The sequence below is a fragment of the Heptranchias perlo genome, chromosome 9, assembly GCF_035084215.1.
Source record: "Heptranchias perlo isolate sHepPer1 chromosome 9, sHepPer1.hap1, whole genome shotgun sequence".
NCBI lineage: Eukaryota > Metazoa > Chordata > Chondrichthyes > Hexanchiformes > Hexanchidae > Heptranchias > Heptranchias perlo.
Genome location: NC_090333.1, coordinates 84,090,761 through 84,109,046, shown reverse-complemented (window position 1 = coordinate 84,109,046; position 18,286 = coordinate 84,090,761). Strand labels below are relative to the sequence as shown.

The following is an 18,286-nucleotide window of genomic DNA, read 5'->3' as shown; positions in this document are numbered from 1 at the left end:
GTCCAGAGACCAGGGGCGGGGACGGAATGTCCGGTGTCCGGAGACCAGGGGCGGGAACGGAATGTCTGTTGTCCGGAGACCAGGGGCGGGAGAGGAATGTCTGGTGTCCGGAGACCAGGGGCGGGGACGGAATGTCCGGTGTCCAGAGACCAGGGGAGGGGGATGGAATGTCCAGTGTCCGGAGCCCAGGGGCGGGGGATGGAATGTCCAGTGTCCGGAGCCCAGGGGCGGGGGATGGAATGTCCAGTGTCCGGAGACCAGGGGCGGGGGATGGAGTGTCCGGAGACCAGGGGCGGGGGATGGAATGTCCAGTGTCCGGAGACCAGGGGCGGGGGATGGAGTGTCCGGAGACCAGGGGCGGGGGATGGAATGTCCAGTGTCTGGAGACCAGGGGTGGGGGATGGAATGTCCAGTGCCCGGAATCCAGGGGAGGGGGATGGAATGTCCAGTGTCCGGAGCCCAGGGGCGGGGGATGGAATGTCCAGTGTCCGGAGCCCAGGGGCAGGGGATGGAATGTCCAGTGTCCGGAGCCCAGGGGCAGGGGATGGAATGTCCAGTGTCCGGAGACCGTTGGCGGGAGTGAAGGAACGGTCCTCGGCATTCGGGTAAGTTCGGGGAAGGGGTTCTGGGAGAACCCCGTGATCCGGGTAGGCAGGGAGGCCGGGAAGGCCTAAACTCTTCTTGCGGAGCCCAAAGGAGCATTCCTCCTCCTCCTCCTCCTGGTCCCATAGGGAAAATCAAAAAGTTGAGCCTACTCGTTTGGGCCTCCTTGGGGCCCCGACTCCTCTTCCTGCTGATTTTAAAATTCTCATCCTTGTTTTTTCAAATCCCACCATGACCTCGACCCCTCCCTCTCTCTGTAACCTCCTCCAGCCCCACAACCCTCCGAGATCTCCGCGCTCCTCCAATTCCTCCAATCCCTCTCTCCCTTCGCTCTACAATTGGCGGCCGTGCCTTCGGCTGCCTGGGCCCTAAGCTCCGGAATTCCCTCCCTAAACCTCTCCACCTCTCGACCTCTCTCTCCCCCTTTCAGACGCTTCTTAAAACCTTCCTGTTTGACCAAGCTTTTGGTCACCTGTCCTAATAATGATGGGCCCGGGGACATTTTACTACGTCAAAGGTGCTGTTTAAATGCAAGTTGTTGTTGCTTCACCCGACAGGAAAACCACAACGGTTTCCCCACTCAGGCCATCGGTTAAAATAGCAGCCCGGCCCCATTGACATAATCATCGTAGCCGGTTTGCGCAGAGGCGGGCAGGGTTAAAATCACCCCCACTTTGTCAGCTAGTTGAAGGGAAGTTTTATTGAAGAAGGTGTGTCATTGTGTAGAAAGTTTTTCTTATTAGTATATAACGACCGTAATAACAGATATAGAAATCTGATGCTCTCAGGGTGCCCAGTATTAAAATCAACGGTACGCCGAATGATGCACGGCTGAACTAGTCTCTATTTCTGCTGTCTTACAGACAGTGATAACGAATTGTCGAGTGGCACCGGGGACGTTTCCAAGGACTGTCCCGAGAAAATCCTGGAATCGTGGGGGGAGTTGCTGCACAGATGGTGAGTACTGGAATTCCCCACGAGCAAGTGAATCTGCATTCGGCTGCAGGATGTCTTTATTGGACGTCGACAAGCCAATCTGTTTTCTTTTCCTAGTCTGTGTTGTAGTTGTTGCTGGAGCTAATTGTTGGAGGGAAAAAGATGTATTGATTTCCAGTGATGTCACCATCTGGTGTGGCTGCTCCCTGATGAGCCCTTGGATCCCAGCACCTGCTCCCTCTCCTTCTCACTCTGTCTCTCTTTCTCTCTCTTATGCTCTCTCTCTCTCTCTCTCTTTCTCTTATGCGCGCTCTTTCTCTCGCTTGCTGTCTCACTCTCTCCTGCTCTCTCGCTTTCTCTCTTGCTCTCTCTCTCCTGCTCTCTTGATCTCTCCTGCTGTCTTGCTCTCTCTCTCTCCTGCTTTCTCACTCTCTCCTGCTCTCTCGCTCTCTCTCCTGCTCTCTTGCTCTCTCTATCCTGCTCTCTCACTCTCTCCTGCTCTCTCGCTCTCTCTCCTGCTCTCTTGCTCTCTCTATCCTGCTCTCTCACTCTCTCCTGCTCTCTCGCTCTCTCTCCTGCTCTCTTGCTCTCTCTATCCTGCTCTCTCGCTCTCTCTCTTTCTCTCGCTCTCGTGCTCTCTCTCACAAGCTCTGTGTCTCTGTGTGCGTCTCTCTCTCTGTTTCGCTCACTCTCCCTTGCTGTCTATCTAGCTCCGTGTCTCGCTTTCTGTCACTCTCGCTTTCTCTCTCGCTAGCTCTCTGTGTCTCTCTCTCTCTCGCTCTCTCTCTGTCACTCTTGCTTTCTCTCTCTCACTCTCTCTCTTGCTGTGTCTCGTTCTCGCTCTTGCTCTCTCTCACACACAGCTCAGTCTTGCTCTGTCTTTCTCCTTGTGTCTCTGCGTCTCATGCTCCTTCTCTCTCTCCCTCTCTCTTGCTCTCTGCCTCTCTCTGTCTCTGTCACTATCTCGTGTCTCTCTCTCTCTCTGTCTCTGTCTCTCTCTCACACTCTCCTGCCTTGAATGCAAAGATTATGAGGCTATTTCTTCCTCAACGACATAGAATTTTTTGTTTTCAGACAAGAAGAGCAGTAAAAAAGAGTCAACTATTAGCAAGTTGCATAGGTGCTGGCAGTGGCATGATGTGATTGATCATGCTGCATTAATGCCCAGTTATAAGGCAGAAATCCTCACGAAGGTTTGTGAAACAGGAGGAAAGTTATCCTCAGCAATATCAGGGTTTCTGGAGGTATCATACGCTTTGAGAATTATGGCAGTGCTTCAAGTATTTTAGAATTACACAGAATCTACAGCACAGAAACAGGCCATTCGGCCCAACTGGTCCATGCTGGTGTTTATGCTCCACACAAGCCTCCTCCCTCCCATCTTCATCTAACCCTGAAGGGTCATCAAAAAGCTGCTGTAAGTTTTCTGGGCCTTCCCCATGATTGAAAGGTGCTGGTTTTTGATCCTAAAAGGGATTAATTCATACCGGACGTCACTCTTCACCAAGACACCAGCTGCTGTATTGGAACAGAATTTTTAACTCAAACAGATCATTCAGCCCTTCCCGCCTGTGCTGAATTTAGACCCCACCCCGCAGGGGCAGACTTCACACGGTCCCATTTTCCTGCTGTCCCCCGCCCCCGCAGCAAACCCTATTACATACATATGTTTCAGCCGTGACTCAGTGTCCGCACTCTCGCCTCTGAGTCAGAAGGTCATGGGTTCAAGTCTCACTCCAGAGACTTGAGCCCGTAATCCAGGCCGACACTCCCAGTGCAGTACTGAGGGAGAGCTGCACTGTCGGAGGTATCGTCTTTTGGATGAGATGTTAAACCTCTCTCAGGTACATGTAAGAGATCCCCTGACGCTATTTGAAGAGCAGGGGAGTTCTCCCCATTGTTCTGGCCAGTATGTATCCCTCAACCTCGAATAATGCCATGTGATCTTTTACACCTACCTGAGAGGGCAGACGGGTTTAACATCCCTCAGGACTGCACTGGGACTGTCAGCCTGGATTTTGCACTCAAGCCTCTGGAGTGAGACTTGAACCCACGACCTTCTGACTCAGAGGTGAGGGTGCTGCCCACTGAGCCACCTTTTAGGAAACCGTGCTAACCACATGATACCAGACAGACGGAGGCACGAGGGTTGGGGCACGAGGAATCAGAGAGTGGGATAAAAGCAGATACAGGCTTTCGTCCATGAGCAAGGCCGCTGCCAGATCAATGTAATGTAGCTTCATTAGGATCGAGCGGTAACATTAACCTGTGACTTGTGTCTGGAATGAGTGTTCCTGTTAATACAGTCTCTTCCTTCAGGCACAGCAATTTGGCTGCCAGGCCCAAGGGGCTGCCTGTCCTGGTCAGAAGTGGTGTTCCAGAAGCACTCAGAGCAGAGGTTTGGCAGCTGTTGTCGGGTTGCCATGACAATCAAGCGATGCTGGAAAAGTACAGAATCCTGATCACCAAGGTAGGATAAGGCTCGGTTTGATATCAGCGTTGGAGGGAGAAGGGGGACATCAGCACTGATTGGCGTTCCAGAGGCCACGGCGCCGTTGTACCGTGTTCACTGGTGTAGACCCGTTGTACCGTGTTCACTGGTGTAGACCCGTTGTACCGTGTTCACTGGTGTAGACCCGTTGTACTGTGTTCACTGGTGTTGACCCGTTGTACCGTGTTCACTGGTGTAGACCTGTTGTACCGTGTTCACTGGTGTAGACCCGTTGTACTGTGTTCACTGGTGTAGACCTGTTGTACCGTGTTCACAGGTGCAGACCCGTTGTACTGTGTTCACTGGTGTAGACCCGTTGTACCGTGTTCACTGGTGTAGACCCGTTGTACCGTGTTCACTGGTGTAGACCCGTTGTACCGTGTTCACTGGTGTAGACCCGTTGTACCGTGTTCACTGGTGTAGACCCGTTGTACTGTGTTCACTGGTGTAGACCCGTTGTACTGTGTTCACTGGTGTAGACCCGTTGTACTGTGTTCACAGGTGTAGACCCGTTGTACTGTGTTCACTGGTGTAGACCCGTTGTACTGTGTTCACTGGTGTAGACCCGTTGTACCGTGTTCACTGGTGTAGACCCGTTGTACCGTGTTCACTGGTGTAGACCCGTTGTACCGTGTTCACTGGTGTAGACCCGTTGTACCGTGTTCACTGGTGTAGACCCGTTGTACCGTGTTCACTGGTGTAGACCCGTTGTACTGTGTTCACAGGTGTAGACCCGTTGTACCGTGTTCACTGGTGGAGACCCGTTGTACCGTGTTCACTGGTGTAGACCCGTTGTTCTGTGTTCACAGGTGTAGACCCGTTGTACCGTGTTCACTGGTGTAGACCCGTTGTACTGTGTTCACTGGTGTAGACCCGTTGTACCGTGTTCACTGGTGTAGACCCGTTGTACTCTGTTCACTGGTGTAGACCCGTTGTACCGTGTTCACTGGTGTAGACCCGTTGTACTGTGTTCACTGGTGTAGACCCGTTGTACCGTGTTCACTGGTGTAGACCCGTTGTACTGTGTTCACTGGTGTAGACCCGTTGTACTGTGTTCACTGGTGTAGACCCGTTGTACCGTGTTCACTGGTGTAGACCCGTTGTACCGTGTTCACTGGTGTAGACCCGTTGTACTGTGTTCACAGGTGTCGACCCGTTGTACTGTGTTCACAGGTGTAGACCCGTTGTACTGTGTTCACTGGTGTAGACCCGTTGTACCGTGTTCACTGGTGTAGACCTGTTGTACCGTGTTCACAGGTGTAGACCCGTTGTACTGTGTTCACTGGTGTCGACCCGTTGTACCGTGTTCACTGGTGTAGACCCGTTGTACTGTGTTCACTGGTGTAGACCCGTTGTACCGTGTTCACTGGTGTAGACCCGTTGTACCGTGTTCACTGGTGTAGACCCGTTGTACCGTGTTCACTGGTGTAGACCCGTTGTACCGTGTTCACTGGTGGAGACCCGTTGTACTGTGTTCACTGGTGTAGACCCGTTGTACTGTGTTCACTGGTGTAGACCCGTTGTACTGTGTTCACTGGTGTAGACCCGTTGTACCGTGTTCACTGGTGTAGACCCGTTGTACCGTGTTCACTGGTGTCGACCCGTTGTTCTGTGTTCACAGGTGTAGACCCGTTGTACCGTGTTCACTGGTGTAGACCCGTTGTACCGTGTTCACTGGTGTAGACCCGTTGTACCGTGTTCACTGGTGTAGACCCGTTGTACTGTGTTCACTGGTGTAGACCCGTTGTACCGTGTTCACTGGTGTAGACCTGTTGTACCGTGTTCACAGGTGTAGACCCGTTGTACTGTGTTCACTGGTGTCGACCCGTTGTACCGTGTTCACTGGTGTAGACCCGTTGTACTGTGTTCACTGGTGTAGACCCGTTGTACCGTGTTCACTGGTGTAGACCCGTTGTACCGTGTTCACTGGTGTAGACCCGTTGTACCGTGTTCACTGGTGTAGACCCGTTGTACTGTGTTCACTGGTGTAGACCCGTTGTACCGTGTTCACTGGTGTAGACCCGTTGTACCGTGTTCACTGGTGTCGACCCGTTGTTCTGTGTTCACAGGTGTAGACCCGTTGTACCGTGTTCACTGGTGTAGACCCGTTGTACCGTGTTCACTGGTGTAGACCCGTTGTACTGTGTTCACTGGTGTAGACCCGTTGTACTGTGTTCACTGGTGTAGACCCGTTGTACCGTGTTCACTGGTGTAGACCCGTTGTACCGTGTTCACTGGTGTAGACCCGTTGTACCGTGTTCACTGGTGTAGACCCGTTGTACCGTGTTCACTGGTGTAGACCCGTTGTACCGTGTTCACTGGTGTAGACCCGTTGTACTGTGTTCACAGGTGTAGACCCGTTGTACCGTGTTCACTGGTGTAGACCCGTTGTACCGTGTTCACTGGTGTCGACCCGTTGTACCGTGTTCACAGGTGTAGACCCGTTGTACTGTGTTCACTGGTGTAGACCCGTTGTACTGTGTTCACTGGTGTAGACCCGTTGTACTGTGTTCACTGGTGTAGACCCGTTGTACTGTGTTCACTGGTGTAGACCCGTTGTACTGTGTTCACAGGTGTAGACCCGTTGCACTGTGTTCACTGGTGTAGACCCGTTGTACTGTGTTCACTGGTGTAGACCCGTTGTACTGTGTTCACTGGTGTAGACCCGTTGTACTGTGTTCACTGGTGTAGACCCGTTGTACCGTGTTCACTGGTGTAGACCCGTTGTCCTGTGTTCACTGGTGTAGACCCGTGTACCGTGTTCACTGGTGTAGACCCGTTGTACTGTGTTCACTGGTGTAGACCCGTTGTACCGTGTTCACTGGTGTAGACCCGTTGCACTGTGTTCACTGGTGTAGACCCGTTGTACCGTGTTCACTGGTGTAGACCCGTTGTACCGTGTTCACTGGTGTAGACCCGTTGTACCGTGTTCACTGGTGTAGACCCGTTGTACTGTGTTCACTGGTGTAGACCCGTTGTACCGTGTTCACTGGTGTAGACCCGTTGTACCGTGTTCACTGGTGTCGACCCGTTGTTCTGTGTTCACAGGTGTAGACCCGTTGTACCGTGTTCACTGGTGTAGACCCGTTGTACCGTGTTCACTGGTGTAGACCCGTTGTACTGTGTTCACTGGTGTAGACCCGTTGTACTGTGTTCACTGGTGTAGACCCGTTGTACCGTGTTCACTGGTGTAGACCCGTTGTACCGTGTTCACTGGTGTAGACCCGTTGTACCGTGTTCACTGGTGTAGACCCGTTGTACCGTGTTCACTGGTGTAGACCCGTTGTACCGTGTTCACTGGTGTAGACCCGTTGTACTGTGTTCACAGGTGTAGACCCGTTGTACCGTGTTCACTGGTGTAGACCCGTTGTACCGTGTTCACTGGTGTCGACCCGTTGTACCGTGTTCACAGGTGTAGACCCGTTGTACTGTGTTCACTGGTGTAGACCCGTTGTACTGTGTTCACTGGTGTAGACCCGTTGTACTGTGTTCACAGGTGTAGACCCGTTGCACTGTGTTCACTGGTGTAGACCCGTTGTACCGTGTTCACTGGTGTAGACCCGTTGTACTGTGTTCACAGGTGTAGACCCGTTGTACTGTGTTCACTGGTGTAGACCCGTTGTACCGTGTTCACTGGTGTAGACCCGTTGTACTGTGTTCACTGGTGTAGACCCGTTGTACTGTGTTCACAGGTGTAGACCCGTTGTACTGTGTTCACAGGTGTAGACCCGTTGTACTGTGTTCACAGGTGTAGACCCGTTGTACTGTGTTCACAGGTGTAGACCCGTTGTACTGTGTTCACTGGTGTAGACCCGTTGTACTGTGTTCACTGGTGTAGACCCGTTGTACCGTGTTCACTGGTGTAGACCCGTTGTCCTGTGTTCACTGGTGTAGACCCGTGTACCGTGTTCACTGGTGTAGACCCGTTGTACTGTGTTCACTGGTGTAGACCCGTTGTACCGTGTTCACTGGTGTAGACCCGTTGCACTGTGTTCACTGGTGTAGACCCGTTGTACCGTGTTCACTGGTGTAGACCCGTTGTACCGTGTTCACTGGTGTAGACCCGTTGTACTGTGTTCACTGGTGTAGACCCGTTGTACCGTGTTCACTGGTGGAGACCCGTTGTCCTGTGTTCACTGGTGTAGACCCGTTGTACTGTGTTCACTGGTGTAGACCCGTTGTACTGTGTTCACAGGTGTAGACCCGTTGTACTGTGTTCACAGGTGTTGACCCGTTGTACTGTGTTCACAGGTGTAGACCCGTTGTACCGTGTTCACTGGTGTAGACCCGTTGTACCGTGTTCACTGGTGTAGACCTGTTGTACCGTGTTCACAGGTGTAGACCCGTTGTACTGTGTTCACTGGTGTAGACCCGTTGTACCGTGTTCACTGGTGTAGACCCGTTGTACCGTGTTCACTGGTGAAGACCCGTTGTACCGTGTTCACTGGTGTAGACCCGTTGTACCGTGTTCACTGGTGCAGACCCGTTGTACCGTGTTCACAGGTGTCGACCCGTTGTACCGTGTTCACTGGTGTAGACCCGTTGTACCGTGTTCATTGGTGTAGACCCGTTGTTCTGTGTTCACAGGTGTAGACCCGTTGTACCGTGTTCACTGGTGTAGACCCGTTGTACCGTGTTCACTGGTGCAGACCCGTTGTACTGTGTTCACTGGTGTAGACCCGTTGTACTGTGTTCACTAGTGTAGACCCGTTGTACTGTGTTCACTGGTGTAGACCCGTTGTACTGTGTTCACAGGTGTGGACCCGTTGTACTGTGTTCACTGGTGTAGACCCGTTGTACTGTGTTCACAGGTGTAGACCCGTTGTACTGTGTTCACTGGTGTAGACCCGTTGTACCGTGTTCACTGGTGTCGACCCGTTGTACTGTGTTCACAGGTGTAGACCCGTTGTACTGTGTTCACTGGTGTAGACCCGTTGTACTGTGTTCACAGGTGTAGACCCGTTGTACTGTGTTCACTGGTGTAGACCCGTTGTACTGTGTTCACTGGTGTAGACCCGTTGTACTGTGTTCACTGGTGCAGACCCGTGTACCGTGTTCACTGGTGTAGACCCGTTGTACCGTGTTCACTGGTGTAGACCCGTGTACCGTGTTCACTGGTGTAGACCCGTTGTACTGTGTTCACAGGTGTCGACCCGTTGTACCGTGTTCACTGGTGTAGACCCGTTGTACTGTGTTCACTGGTGTAGACCCGTTGTACTGTGTTCACAGGTGTAGACCCGTTGTACTGTGTTCACAGGTGTAGACCCGTTGCACTGTGTTCACTGGTGTAGACCCGTTGTACCGTGTTCACTGGTGTAGACCCGTTGTACTGTGTTCACAGGTGTAGACCCGTTGTACTGTGTTCACTGGTGTAGATCCGTTGTACCGTGTTCACTGGTGTAGACCCGTTGTACCGTGTTCACTGGTGTAGACCCGTTGTACTGTGTTCACAGGTGTAGACCCGTTGTACTGTGTTCACAGGTGTAGACCCGTTGTACCGTGTTCACTGGTGTAGACCCGTTGTACTGTGTTCACAGGTGTAGACCCGTTGTACCGTGTTCACTGGTGTAGACCCGTTGTACTGTGTTCACTGGTGTAGACCCGTTGTACCGTGTTCACTGGTGTAGACCCGTTGTCCTGTGTTCACTGGTGTAGACCCGTGTACCGTGTTCACTGGTGTAGACCCGTGTACCGTGTTCACTGGTGTAGACCCGTTGTACTGTGTTCACTGGTGTAGACCCGTTGTACCGTGTTCACTGGTGTAGACCCGTTGTACTGTGTTCACTGGTGTAGACCCGTTGTACCGTGTTCACTGGTGTAGACCCGTTGTACCGTGTTCACTGGTGTAGACCCGTTGTACTGTGTTCACTGGTGTAGACCCGTTGTACCGTGTTCACTGGTGGAGACCCGTTGTCCTGTGTTCACTGGTGTAGACCCGTTGTACCGTGTTCACTGGTGTAGACCCGTTGTACCGTGTTCACTGGTGTAGACCCGTTGTACTGTGTTCACAGGTGTCGACCCGTTGTACTGTGTTCACAGGTGTAGACCCGTTGTACTGTGTTCACTGGTGTAGACCCGTTGTACCGTGTTCACTGGTGTAGACCTGTTGTACCGTGTTCACAGGTGTAGACCCGTTGTACTGTGTTCACTGGTGTCGACCCGTTGTACCGTGTTCACTGGTGTAGACCCGTTGTACTGTGTTCACTGGTGTAGACCCGTTGTACCGTGTTCACTGGTGTAGACCCGTTGTACCGTGTTCACTGGTGTAGACCCGTTGTACCGTGTTCACTGGTGTAGACCCGTTGTACTGTGTTCACTGGTGTAGACCCGTTGTACCGTGTTCACTGGTGTAGACCCGTTGTACCGTGTTCACTGGTGTCGACCCGTTGTTCTGTGTTCACAGGTGTAGACCCGTTGTACCGTGTTCACTGGTGTAGACCCGTTGTACCGTGTTCACTGGTGTAGACCCGTTGTACTGTGTTCACTGGTGTAGACCCGTTGTACTGTGTTCACTGGTGTAGACCCGTTGTACCGTGTTCACTGGTGTAGACCCGTTGTACCGTGTTCACTGGTGTAGACCCGTTGTACCGTGTTCACTGGTGTAGACCCGTTGTACCGTGTTCACTGGTGTAGACCCGTTGTACCGTGTTCACTGGTGTAGACCCGTTGTACTGTGTTCACAGGTGTAGACCCGTTGTACCGTGTTCACTGGTGTAGACCCGTTGTACCGTGTTCACTGGTGTCGACCCGTTGTTCTGTGTTCACAGGTGTAGACCCGTTGTACCGTGTTCACTGGTGTCGACCCGTTGTACCGTGTTCACTGGTGTAGACCCGTTGTACTGTGTTCACTGGTGCAGACCCGTTGTACTGTGTTCACTGGTGTCGACCCGTTGTTCTGTGTTCACAGGTGTAGACCCGTTGTACCGTGTTCACTGGTGTAGACCCGTTGTACCGTGTTCACTGGTGTAGACCCGTTGTACTGTGTTCACTGGTGTAGACCCGTTGTACTGTGTTCACTGGTGTAGACCCGTTGTACTGTGTTCACTGGTGTCGACCCGTTGTACTGTGTTCACAGGTGTGGACCCGTTGTACTGTGTTCACTGGTGTAGACCCGTTGTACTGTGTTCACTGGTGTAGACCCGTTGTACTGTGTTCACAGGTGTAGACCCGTTGTACCGTGTTCACTGGTGTAGACCCGTTGTACCGTGTTCACTGGTGTAGACCCGTTGTACTGTGTTCACAGGTGTAGACCCGTTGTACTGTGTTCACAGGTGTAGACCCGTTGTACTGTGTTCACTGGTGTAGACCCGTTGTACCGTGTTCACTGGTGGAGACCCGTTGTACTGTGTTCACAGGTGCAGACCCGTTGTACTGTGTTCACTGGTGCAGACCCGTTGTACTGTGTTCACTGGTGTAGACCCGTTGTACTGTGTTCACTGGTGCAGACCCGTGTACCGTGTTCACTGGTGTAGACCCGTTGTACCGTGTTCACTGGTGTAGACCCGTGTACCGTGTTCACTGGTGCAGACCCGTTGTACTGTGTTCACAGGTGTAGACCCGTTGTACCGTGTTCACTGGTGTAGACCCGTTGTACTGTGTTCACTGGTGCAGACCCGTTGTACTGTGTTCACAGGTGTAGACCCGTTGCACTGTGTTCACTGGTGCAGACCCGTTGTACCGTGTTCACTGGTGTAGACCCGTTGTACTGTGTTCACAGGTGTAGACCCGTTGTACTGTGTTCACTGGTGTAGACCCGTTGTACCGTGTTCACTGGTGCAGACCCGTTGTACTGTGTTCACTGGTGTAGACCCGTTGTACTGTGTTCACAGGTGTAGACCCGTTGTACTGTGTTCACAGGTGTAGACCCGTTGTACCGTGTTCACTGGTGTAGACCCGTTGTACTGTGTTCACAGGTGTAGACCCGTTGTACCGTGTTCACAGGTGTAGACCCGTTGTACTGTGTTCACTGGTGTAGACCCGTTGTACTGTGTTCACTGGTGTAGACCCGTTGTACCGTGTTCACTGGTGTAGACCCGTTGTCCTGTGTTCACTGGTGTAGACCCGTGTACCGTGTTCACTGGTGTAGACCCGTTGTACTGTGTTCACTGGTGTAGACCCGTTGTACCGTGTTCACTGGTGTAGACCCGTTGTACTGTGTTCACTGGTGTAGACCCGTTGTACCGTGTTCACTGGTGTAGACCCGTTGTACCGTGTTCACTGGTGTCGACCCGTTGTACCGTGTTCACTGGTGTAGACCCGTTGTACCGTGTTCACTGGTGGAGACCCGTTGTCCTGTGTTCACTGGTGTAGACCCGTTGTACCGTGTTCACTGGTGTAGACCCGTTGTACTGTGTTCACAGGTGTAGACCCGTTGTCCTGTGTTCACTGGTGTAGACCCGTTGTACTGTGTTCACAGGTGTCGACCCGTTGTACTGTGTTCACTGGTGTCGACCCGTTGTACTGTGTTCACTGGTGTAGACCCGTTGTACTGTGTTCACAGGTGTAGACCCGTTGTACTGTGTTCACTGGTGTAGACCTGTTGTACCGTGTTCACAGGTGTAGACCCGTTGTACTGTGTTCACAGGTGTAGACCCGTTGTACTGTGTTCACTGGTGTAGACCTGTTGTACCGTGTTCACAGGTGTAGACCCGTTGTACTGTGTTCACAGGTGTAGACCCGTTGTACTGTGTTCACTGGTGTAGACCCGTTGTACTGTGTTCACTGGTGTAGACCCGTTGTACTGTGTTCACTGGTGTAGACCCGTTGTACTGTGTTCACTGGCGTAGACCCATTGTACTGTGTTCACTGGTGTAGACCCGTTGTACCGTGTTCACTGGTGCAGACCCATTGTACTGTGTTCACAGGTGTAGACCCGTTGTACTGTGTTCACAGGTGTAGACCCGTTATACTGTGTTCACAGGTGTAGACCCGTTGTACTGTGTTCACAGGTGTAGACCCGTTGTACTGTGTTCACAGGTGTAGACCCGTTGTACTGTGTTCACTGGTGTAGACCCGTTGTACCGTGTTCACAGGTGTAGACCCGTTGTACTGTGTTCACTGGTGTAGACCCGTTGTACTGTGTTCACAGGTGTAGACCCGTTGTACTGTGTTCACTGGTGTAGACCCGTTGTACTGTGTTCACAGGTGTAAACCCGTTGTACCGTGTTCACTGGTGTAGACCCGTTGTACTGTGTTCACTGGTGTAGACCCGTTGTACTGTGTTCACTGGTGTAGACCCGTTGTACTGTGTTCACTGGTGTAGACCCGTTGTACTGTGTTCACAGGTGTAGACCCGTTGTACTGTGTTCACTGGTGTAGACCCGTTGTACTGTGTTCACTGGTGTAGACCTGTTGTACCGTGTTCACAGGTGTAGACCCGTTGTACTGTGTTCACTGGTGTAGACCTGTTGTACTGTGTTCACTGGTGTAGACCCGTTGTACTGTGTTCACAGGTGTAGACCCGTTGTACCGTGTTCACTGGTGTAGACCCGTTGTACTGTGTTCACTGGTGTCGACCTGTTGTACCGTGTTCACAGGTGTAGACCCGTTGTACTGTGTTCACTGGTGTTGACCCGTTGTACCGTGTTCACAGGTGTAGACCCGTTGTACTGTGTTCACAGGTGTAGACCCGTTGTACTGTGTTCACTGGTGTAGACCCGTTGTACCGTGTTCACAGGTGTCGACCCGTTGTACTGTGTTCACAGGTGTAGACCCGTTGTACTGTGTTCACTGGTGTAGACCCGTTGTACCGTGTTCACTGGTGTCGACCCGTTGTACTGTGTTCACTGGTGTAGTCCCGTTGTACTGTGTTCACAGGTGTAGACCCGTTGTACTGTGTTCACAGGTGTAGACCCGTTGTACTGTGTTCACAGGTGTAGACCCGTTGTACCGTGTTCACAGGTGTCGACCCATTGTACCGTGTTCACAGGTGTAGACCCGTTGTACCGTGTTCACAGGTGTCGACCCGTTGTACCGTGTTCACAGGTGTAGACCCGTTGTACTGTGTTCACAGGTGTAGACCCGTTGTACTGTGTTCACATGTGTAGACCCGTTGTACTGTGTTCACAGGTGTAGACCCGTTGTACTGTGTTCACAGGTGTAGACCCGTTGTACTGTGTTCACTGGTGTAGACCCGTTGTACCGTGTTCACTGGTGTAGACCCGTTGTACCGTGTTCACTGGTGTAGACCCGTTGTACTGTGTTCACTGGTGTAAAACCGTTGTACTGTGTTCACAGGTATAGACACGTAGTACTGTGTTCACAGGTGTAGACCCGTTGTACTGTGTTCACTGGTGTTGACCCGTTGTACTGTGTTCACTGGTTGTGACCCGTTGTACGGTGTTCACTGGTGTAAACCCGTTGTACTGTGTTCACAGGTGTAGACCCGTTGTACTGTGTTCACTGGTGTAGACCCGTTGTACTGTGTTCACTGGTGTAGACCCGTTGTACCGTGTTCACTGGTGCAGACCCGTTGTACTGTGTTCACTGGTGTAAACCCGTTGTACTGTGTTCACAGGTATAGACCCGTTGTACTGTGTTCACTGGTGTAGACCCGTTGTACTGTGTTCACTGGTGTAGACCCGTTGTCCTGTGTTCACAGGTGCAGACCCGTTGTACTGTGTTCACTGGTGTAGACCCGTTGTACTGTGTTCACTGGTGTAGACCCGTTGTACTGTGTTCACAGGTGTAGACCCGTTGTACCGTGTTCACAGGTGTAGACCCGTTGTACTGTGTTCACAGGTGTAGACCCGTTGTACTGTGTTCACAGGTGCAGACCCGTTGTACTGTGTTCACTGGTGTTGACCCGTTGTACTGTGTTCACAGGTGTAGACCCGTTGTACTGTGTTCACTGGTGTGGACCCGTTGTACCGTGTTCACAGGTGTAGACCCGTTGTACCGTGTTCACTGGTGTAGACCCGTTGTACCGTGTTCACAGGTGTAGACCCGTTGTACTGTGTTCACTGGTGTAGACCCGTGTACTGTGTTCACTGGTGTAGACCCGTTGTACTGTGTTCACTGGTGTAGACCCGTGTACTGTGTTCACTGGTGTAGACCCGTGTACTGTGTTCACTGGTGTAGACCCGTTGTACTGTGTTCACAGGTGTAGACCCGTTGTACTGTGTTCACAGGTGTAGACCCGTTGTACTGTGTTCACTGGTGTAGACCCGTTGTACTGTGTTCACTGGTGTAGACCCGTTGTACTGTGTTCACTGGTGTAGACCCGTTGTACTGTGTTCACTGGTGTAGACCCGTTGTACTGTGTTCACTGGTGTAGACCCGTTGTACTGTGTTCACAGGTGTAGACCCGTTGTACTGTGTTCACTGGTGTAGACCCGTTGTACTGTGTTCACTGGTGTAGACCCGTTGTACTGTGTTCACAGGTGTAGACCCGTTGTACTGTGTTCACTGGTGTAGACCCGTTGTACTGTGTTCACTGGTGTAGACCCGTTGTACTGTGTTCACTGGTGTAGACCCGTTGTACCGTGTTCACTGGTGTGGACCCGTTGTACCGTGTTCACAGGTGTAGACCCGTTGTACTGTGTTCACTGGTGTGGACCCCGTTGTACTGTGTTCACTGGTGTAGACCCGTTGTACTGTGTTCACTGGTGTAGACCCGTTGTACTGTGTTCACTGGTGTAGACCCGTTGTACTGTGTTCACAGGTATAGACCCGTTGTACTGTGTTCACTGGTGTAGACCCGTTGTACTGTGTTCACTGGTGTAGACCCGTTGTCCTGTGTTCACAGGTGCAGACCCGTTGTACTGTGTTCACTGGTGTAGACCCGTTGTACTGTGTTCACTGGTGTAGACCCGTTGTACTGTGTTCACAGGTGTAGACCCGTTGTACCGTGTTCACAGGTGTAGACCCGTTGTACTGTGTTCACAGGTGTAGACCCGTTGTACTGTGTTCACAGGTGCAGACCCGTTGTACTGTGTTCACTGGTGTTGACCCGTTGTACTGTGTTCACAGGTGTAGACCCGTTGTACTGTTTTCACTGGTGTGGACCCGTTGTACCGTGTTCACAGGTGTAGACCCGTTGTACCGTGTTCACTGGTGTAGACCCGTTGTACCGTGTTCACAGGTGTGGACCCGTTGTACTGTGTTCACTGGTGTAGACCCGTGTACTGTGTTCACTGGTGTAGACCCGTTGTACTGTGTTCACTGGTGTAGACCCGTGTACTGTGTTCACTGGTGTAGACCCGTGTACTGTGTTCACTGGTGTAGACCCGTTGTACTGTGTTCACAGGTGTAGATCCGTTGTACTGTGTTCACAGGTGTAGACCCGTTGTACTGTGTTCACTGGTGTAGACCCGTTGTACTGTGTTCACTGGTGTAGACCCGTTGTACTGTGTTCACTGGTGTAGACCCGTTGTACCGTGTTCACTGGTGTGGACCCGTTGTACCGTGTTCACAGGTGTGGACCCGTTGTACTGTGTTCACTGGTGTAGACCCGTTGTACCGTGTTCACAGGTGTAGACCCGTTGTACTGTGTTCACTGGTGTGGACCCCGTTGTACTGTGTTCACTGGTGTAGACCCGATGTACCGTGTTCACTGGTGTAGACCCGTTGTCCTGTGTTCACTGGTGTAGACCCGTTGTACTGTGTTCACTGGTGTAGACCCGTTGTACTGTGTTCACTGGTGTAGACCCGTTGTACTGTGTTCACTGGTGTAGACCCGTTGTACCGTGTTCACAGGTGTAGACCCGTTGTACCGTGTTCACTGGTGTAGACCCGTTGTACTGTGTTCACTGGTGTAGACCCGTTGTCCTGTGTTCACTGGTGTAGACCCGTTGTACTGTGTTCACTGGTGTAGACCCGTTGTCCTGTGTTCACTGGTGTAGACCCGTTGTACTGTGTTCACTGGTGTAGACCCGTTGTACTGTGTTCACTGGTGTAGACCCGTTGTACTGTGTTCACTGGTGTCGACCCGTTGTACCGTGTTCACTGGTGTAGACCCGTTGTACTGTGTTCACTGGTGTAGACCCGTTGTACCGTGTTCACTGGTGTAGACCCGTTGCACTGTGTTCACTGGTATCGACCCGTTGTACCGTGTTCACTGGTGTAGACCCGTTGTGCTGTGTTCACTGGTGTCGACCCGTTGTACTGTGTTCACTGGTGTAGACCCGTTGTACTGTGTTCACTGGTGTAGACCCGTTGTACTGTGTTCACTGGTGTAGACCCGTTGTACTGTGTTCACTGGTGTAGACCCGTTGTACTGTGTTCACTGGTGTAGACCCGTTGTACCGTGTTCACAGGTGTAGACCCGTTGTACCGTGTTCACAGGTGTAGACCCGTTGTACTGTGTTCACTGGTGTAGACCCGTTGTACTGTGTTCACTGGTGTAGACCCGTTGTACCGTGTTCACTGGTGTAGACCCGTTGTACCGTGTTCACTGGTGTAGGTGGAGTGAATCTGGTCTTGATTGGAGATGGGCACTGTTTACGTTGGGTTTGCCCTTTCTGAGCTCCCCATCCTGCGATCTCCTACAAATTCACTTTCCAGGATGGAATATGGCGGGCTGGGACGGGCGCGGGAATGGATGACCCCAGCCGATCACTGAAATGCTGAGCGGAGGCGGCAGGAGCGGGTTATATCTTGTTCAGGTGCTGAATGTGCAGCAATACAGGCACACGAGATCCTGGCTCCTGTTTGCAACGTTGAGCAGTGTGAAGTTAGTCAGTGTGGAATAGGAGGCTGTTTGATCCTTGGGTTTGATTTGTTTTGAATGGATCTCACCATGGTGCTCTTGTCACTACAGCAGCTTACAAGCCTCAATTACTGAATTCGAGGCAACAATAATAAAAATTGCTCTCACCAGCCTTTTGGCCTCTTGAAGCTCTCCTGCTCTCCACTGTGCTCATGTTCAGCACTGAGCTTGTGCAGACTGTCTACTGGCATATGTGCAGATTGATGCATTTCCCACACACGCTGATATATTTCTGTAGACTGAAAAGAGGAGTGTTATTCAAGCTCAGTGTTCCGAAAACAAGAGAGTGGAAGCGGAGCTATGGGACGTCTGCCTTTTGACTTTGCTGGTTTAACGGTACACGGTTTGTTAAGTTAAGTGCAACTCTGTTCAAGGCTGCCTGTGAACAAGTTTAAACGTGTGACAGTGTTCGAGGCGGACACCTTCGCAAGACCATGACGGGTATTCAGGCTCGCAACCCCTGCTCGTGTTTGAAAAGTCAATCGGTAAAGTAGGATCGAAGCGTCAGCAATAAAGTCTGGTGTTTCTCAGTGGTGTTTGTGGGTTGT

General features: G+C 52.0%; 1 protein-coding gene across 1 annotated transcript in view; it reads left to right on the top strand.

Annotated features, from left to right (window-relative positions):
• rabgap1l (RAB GTPase activating protein 1-like) overlaps positions 1-18,286 on the top strand; it is a 550,110-nt gene that overhangs the window by 175,524 nt on the left and 356,300 nt on the right. Inside the window, exons 12-13 of the mRNA XM_067990829.1 lie at positions 1,467-1,560; positions 3,859-4,009. Coding sequence (XP_067846930.1) covers positions 1,467-1,560; positions 3,859-4,009 — 245 coding nt within the window. The remainder of the gene's footprint in view (positions 1-1,466; positions 1,561-3,858; positions 4,010-18,286) is intronic.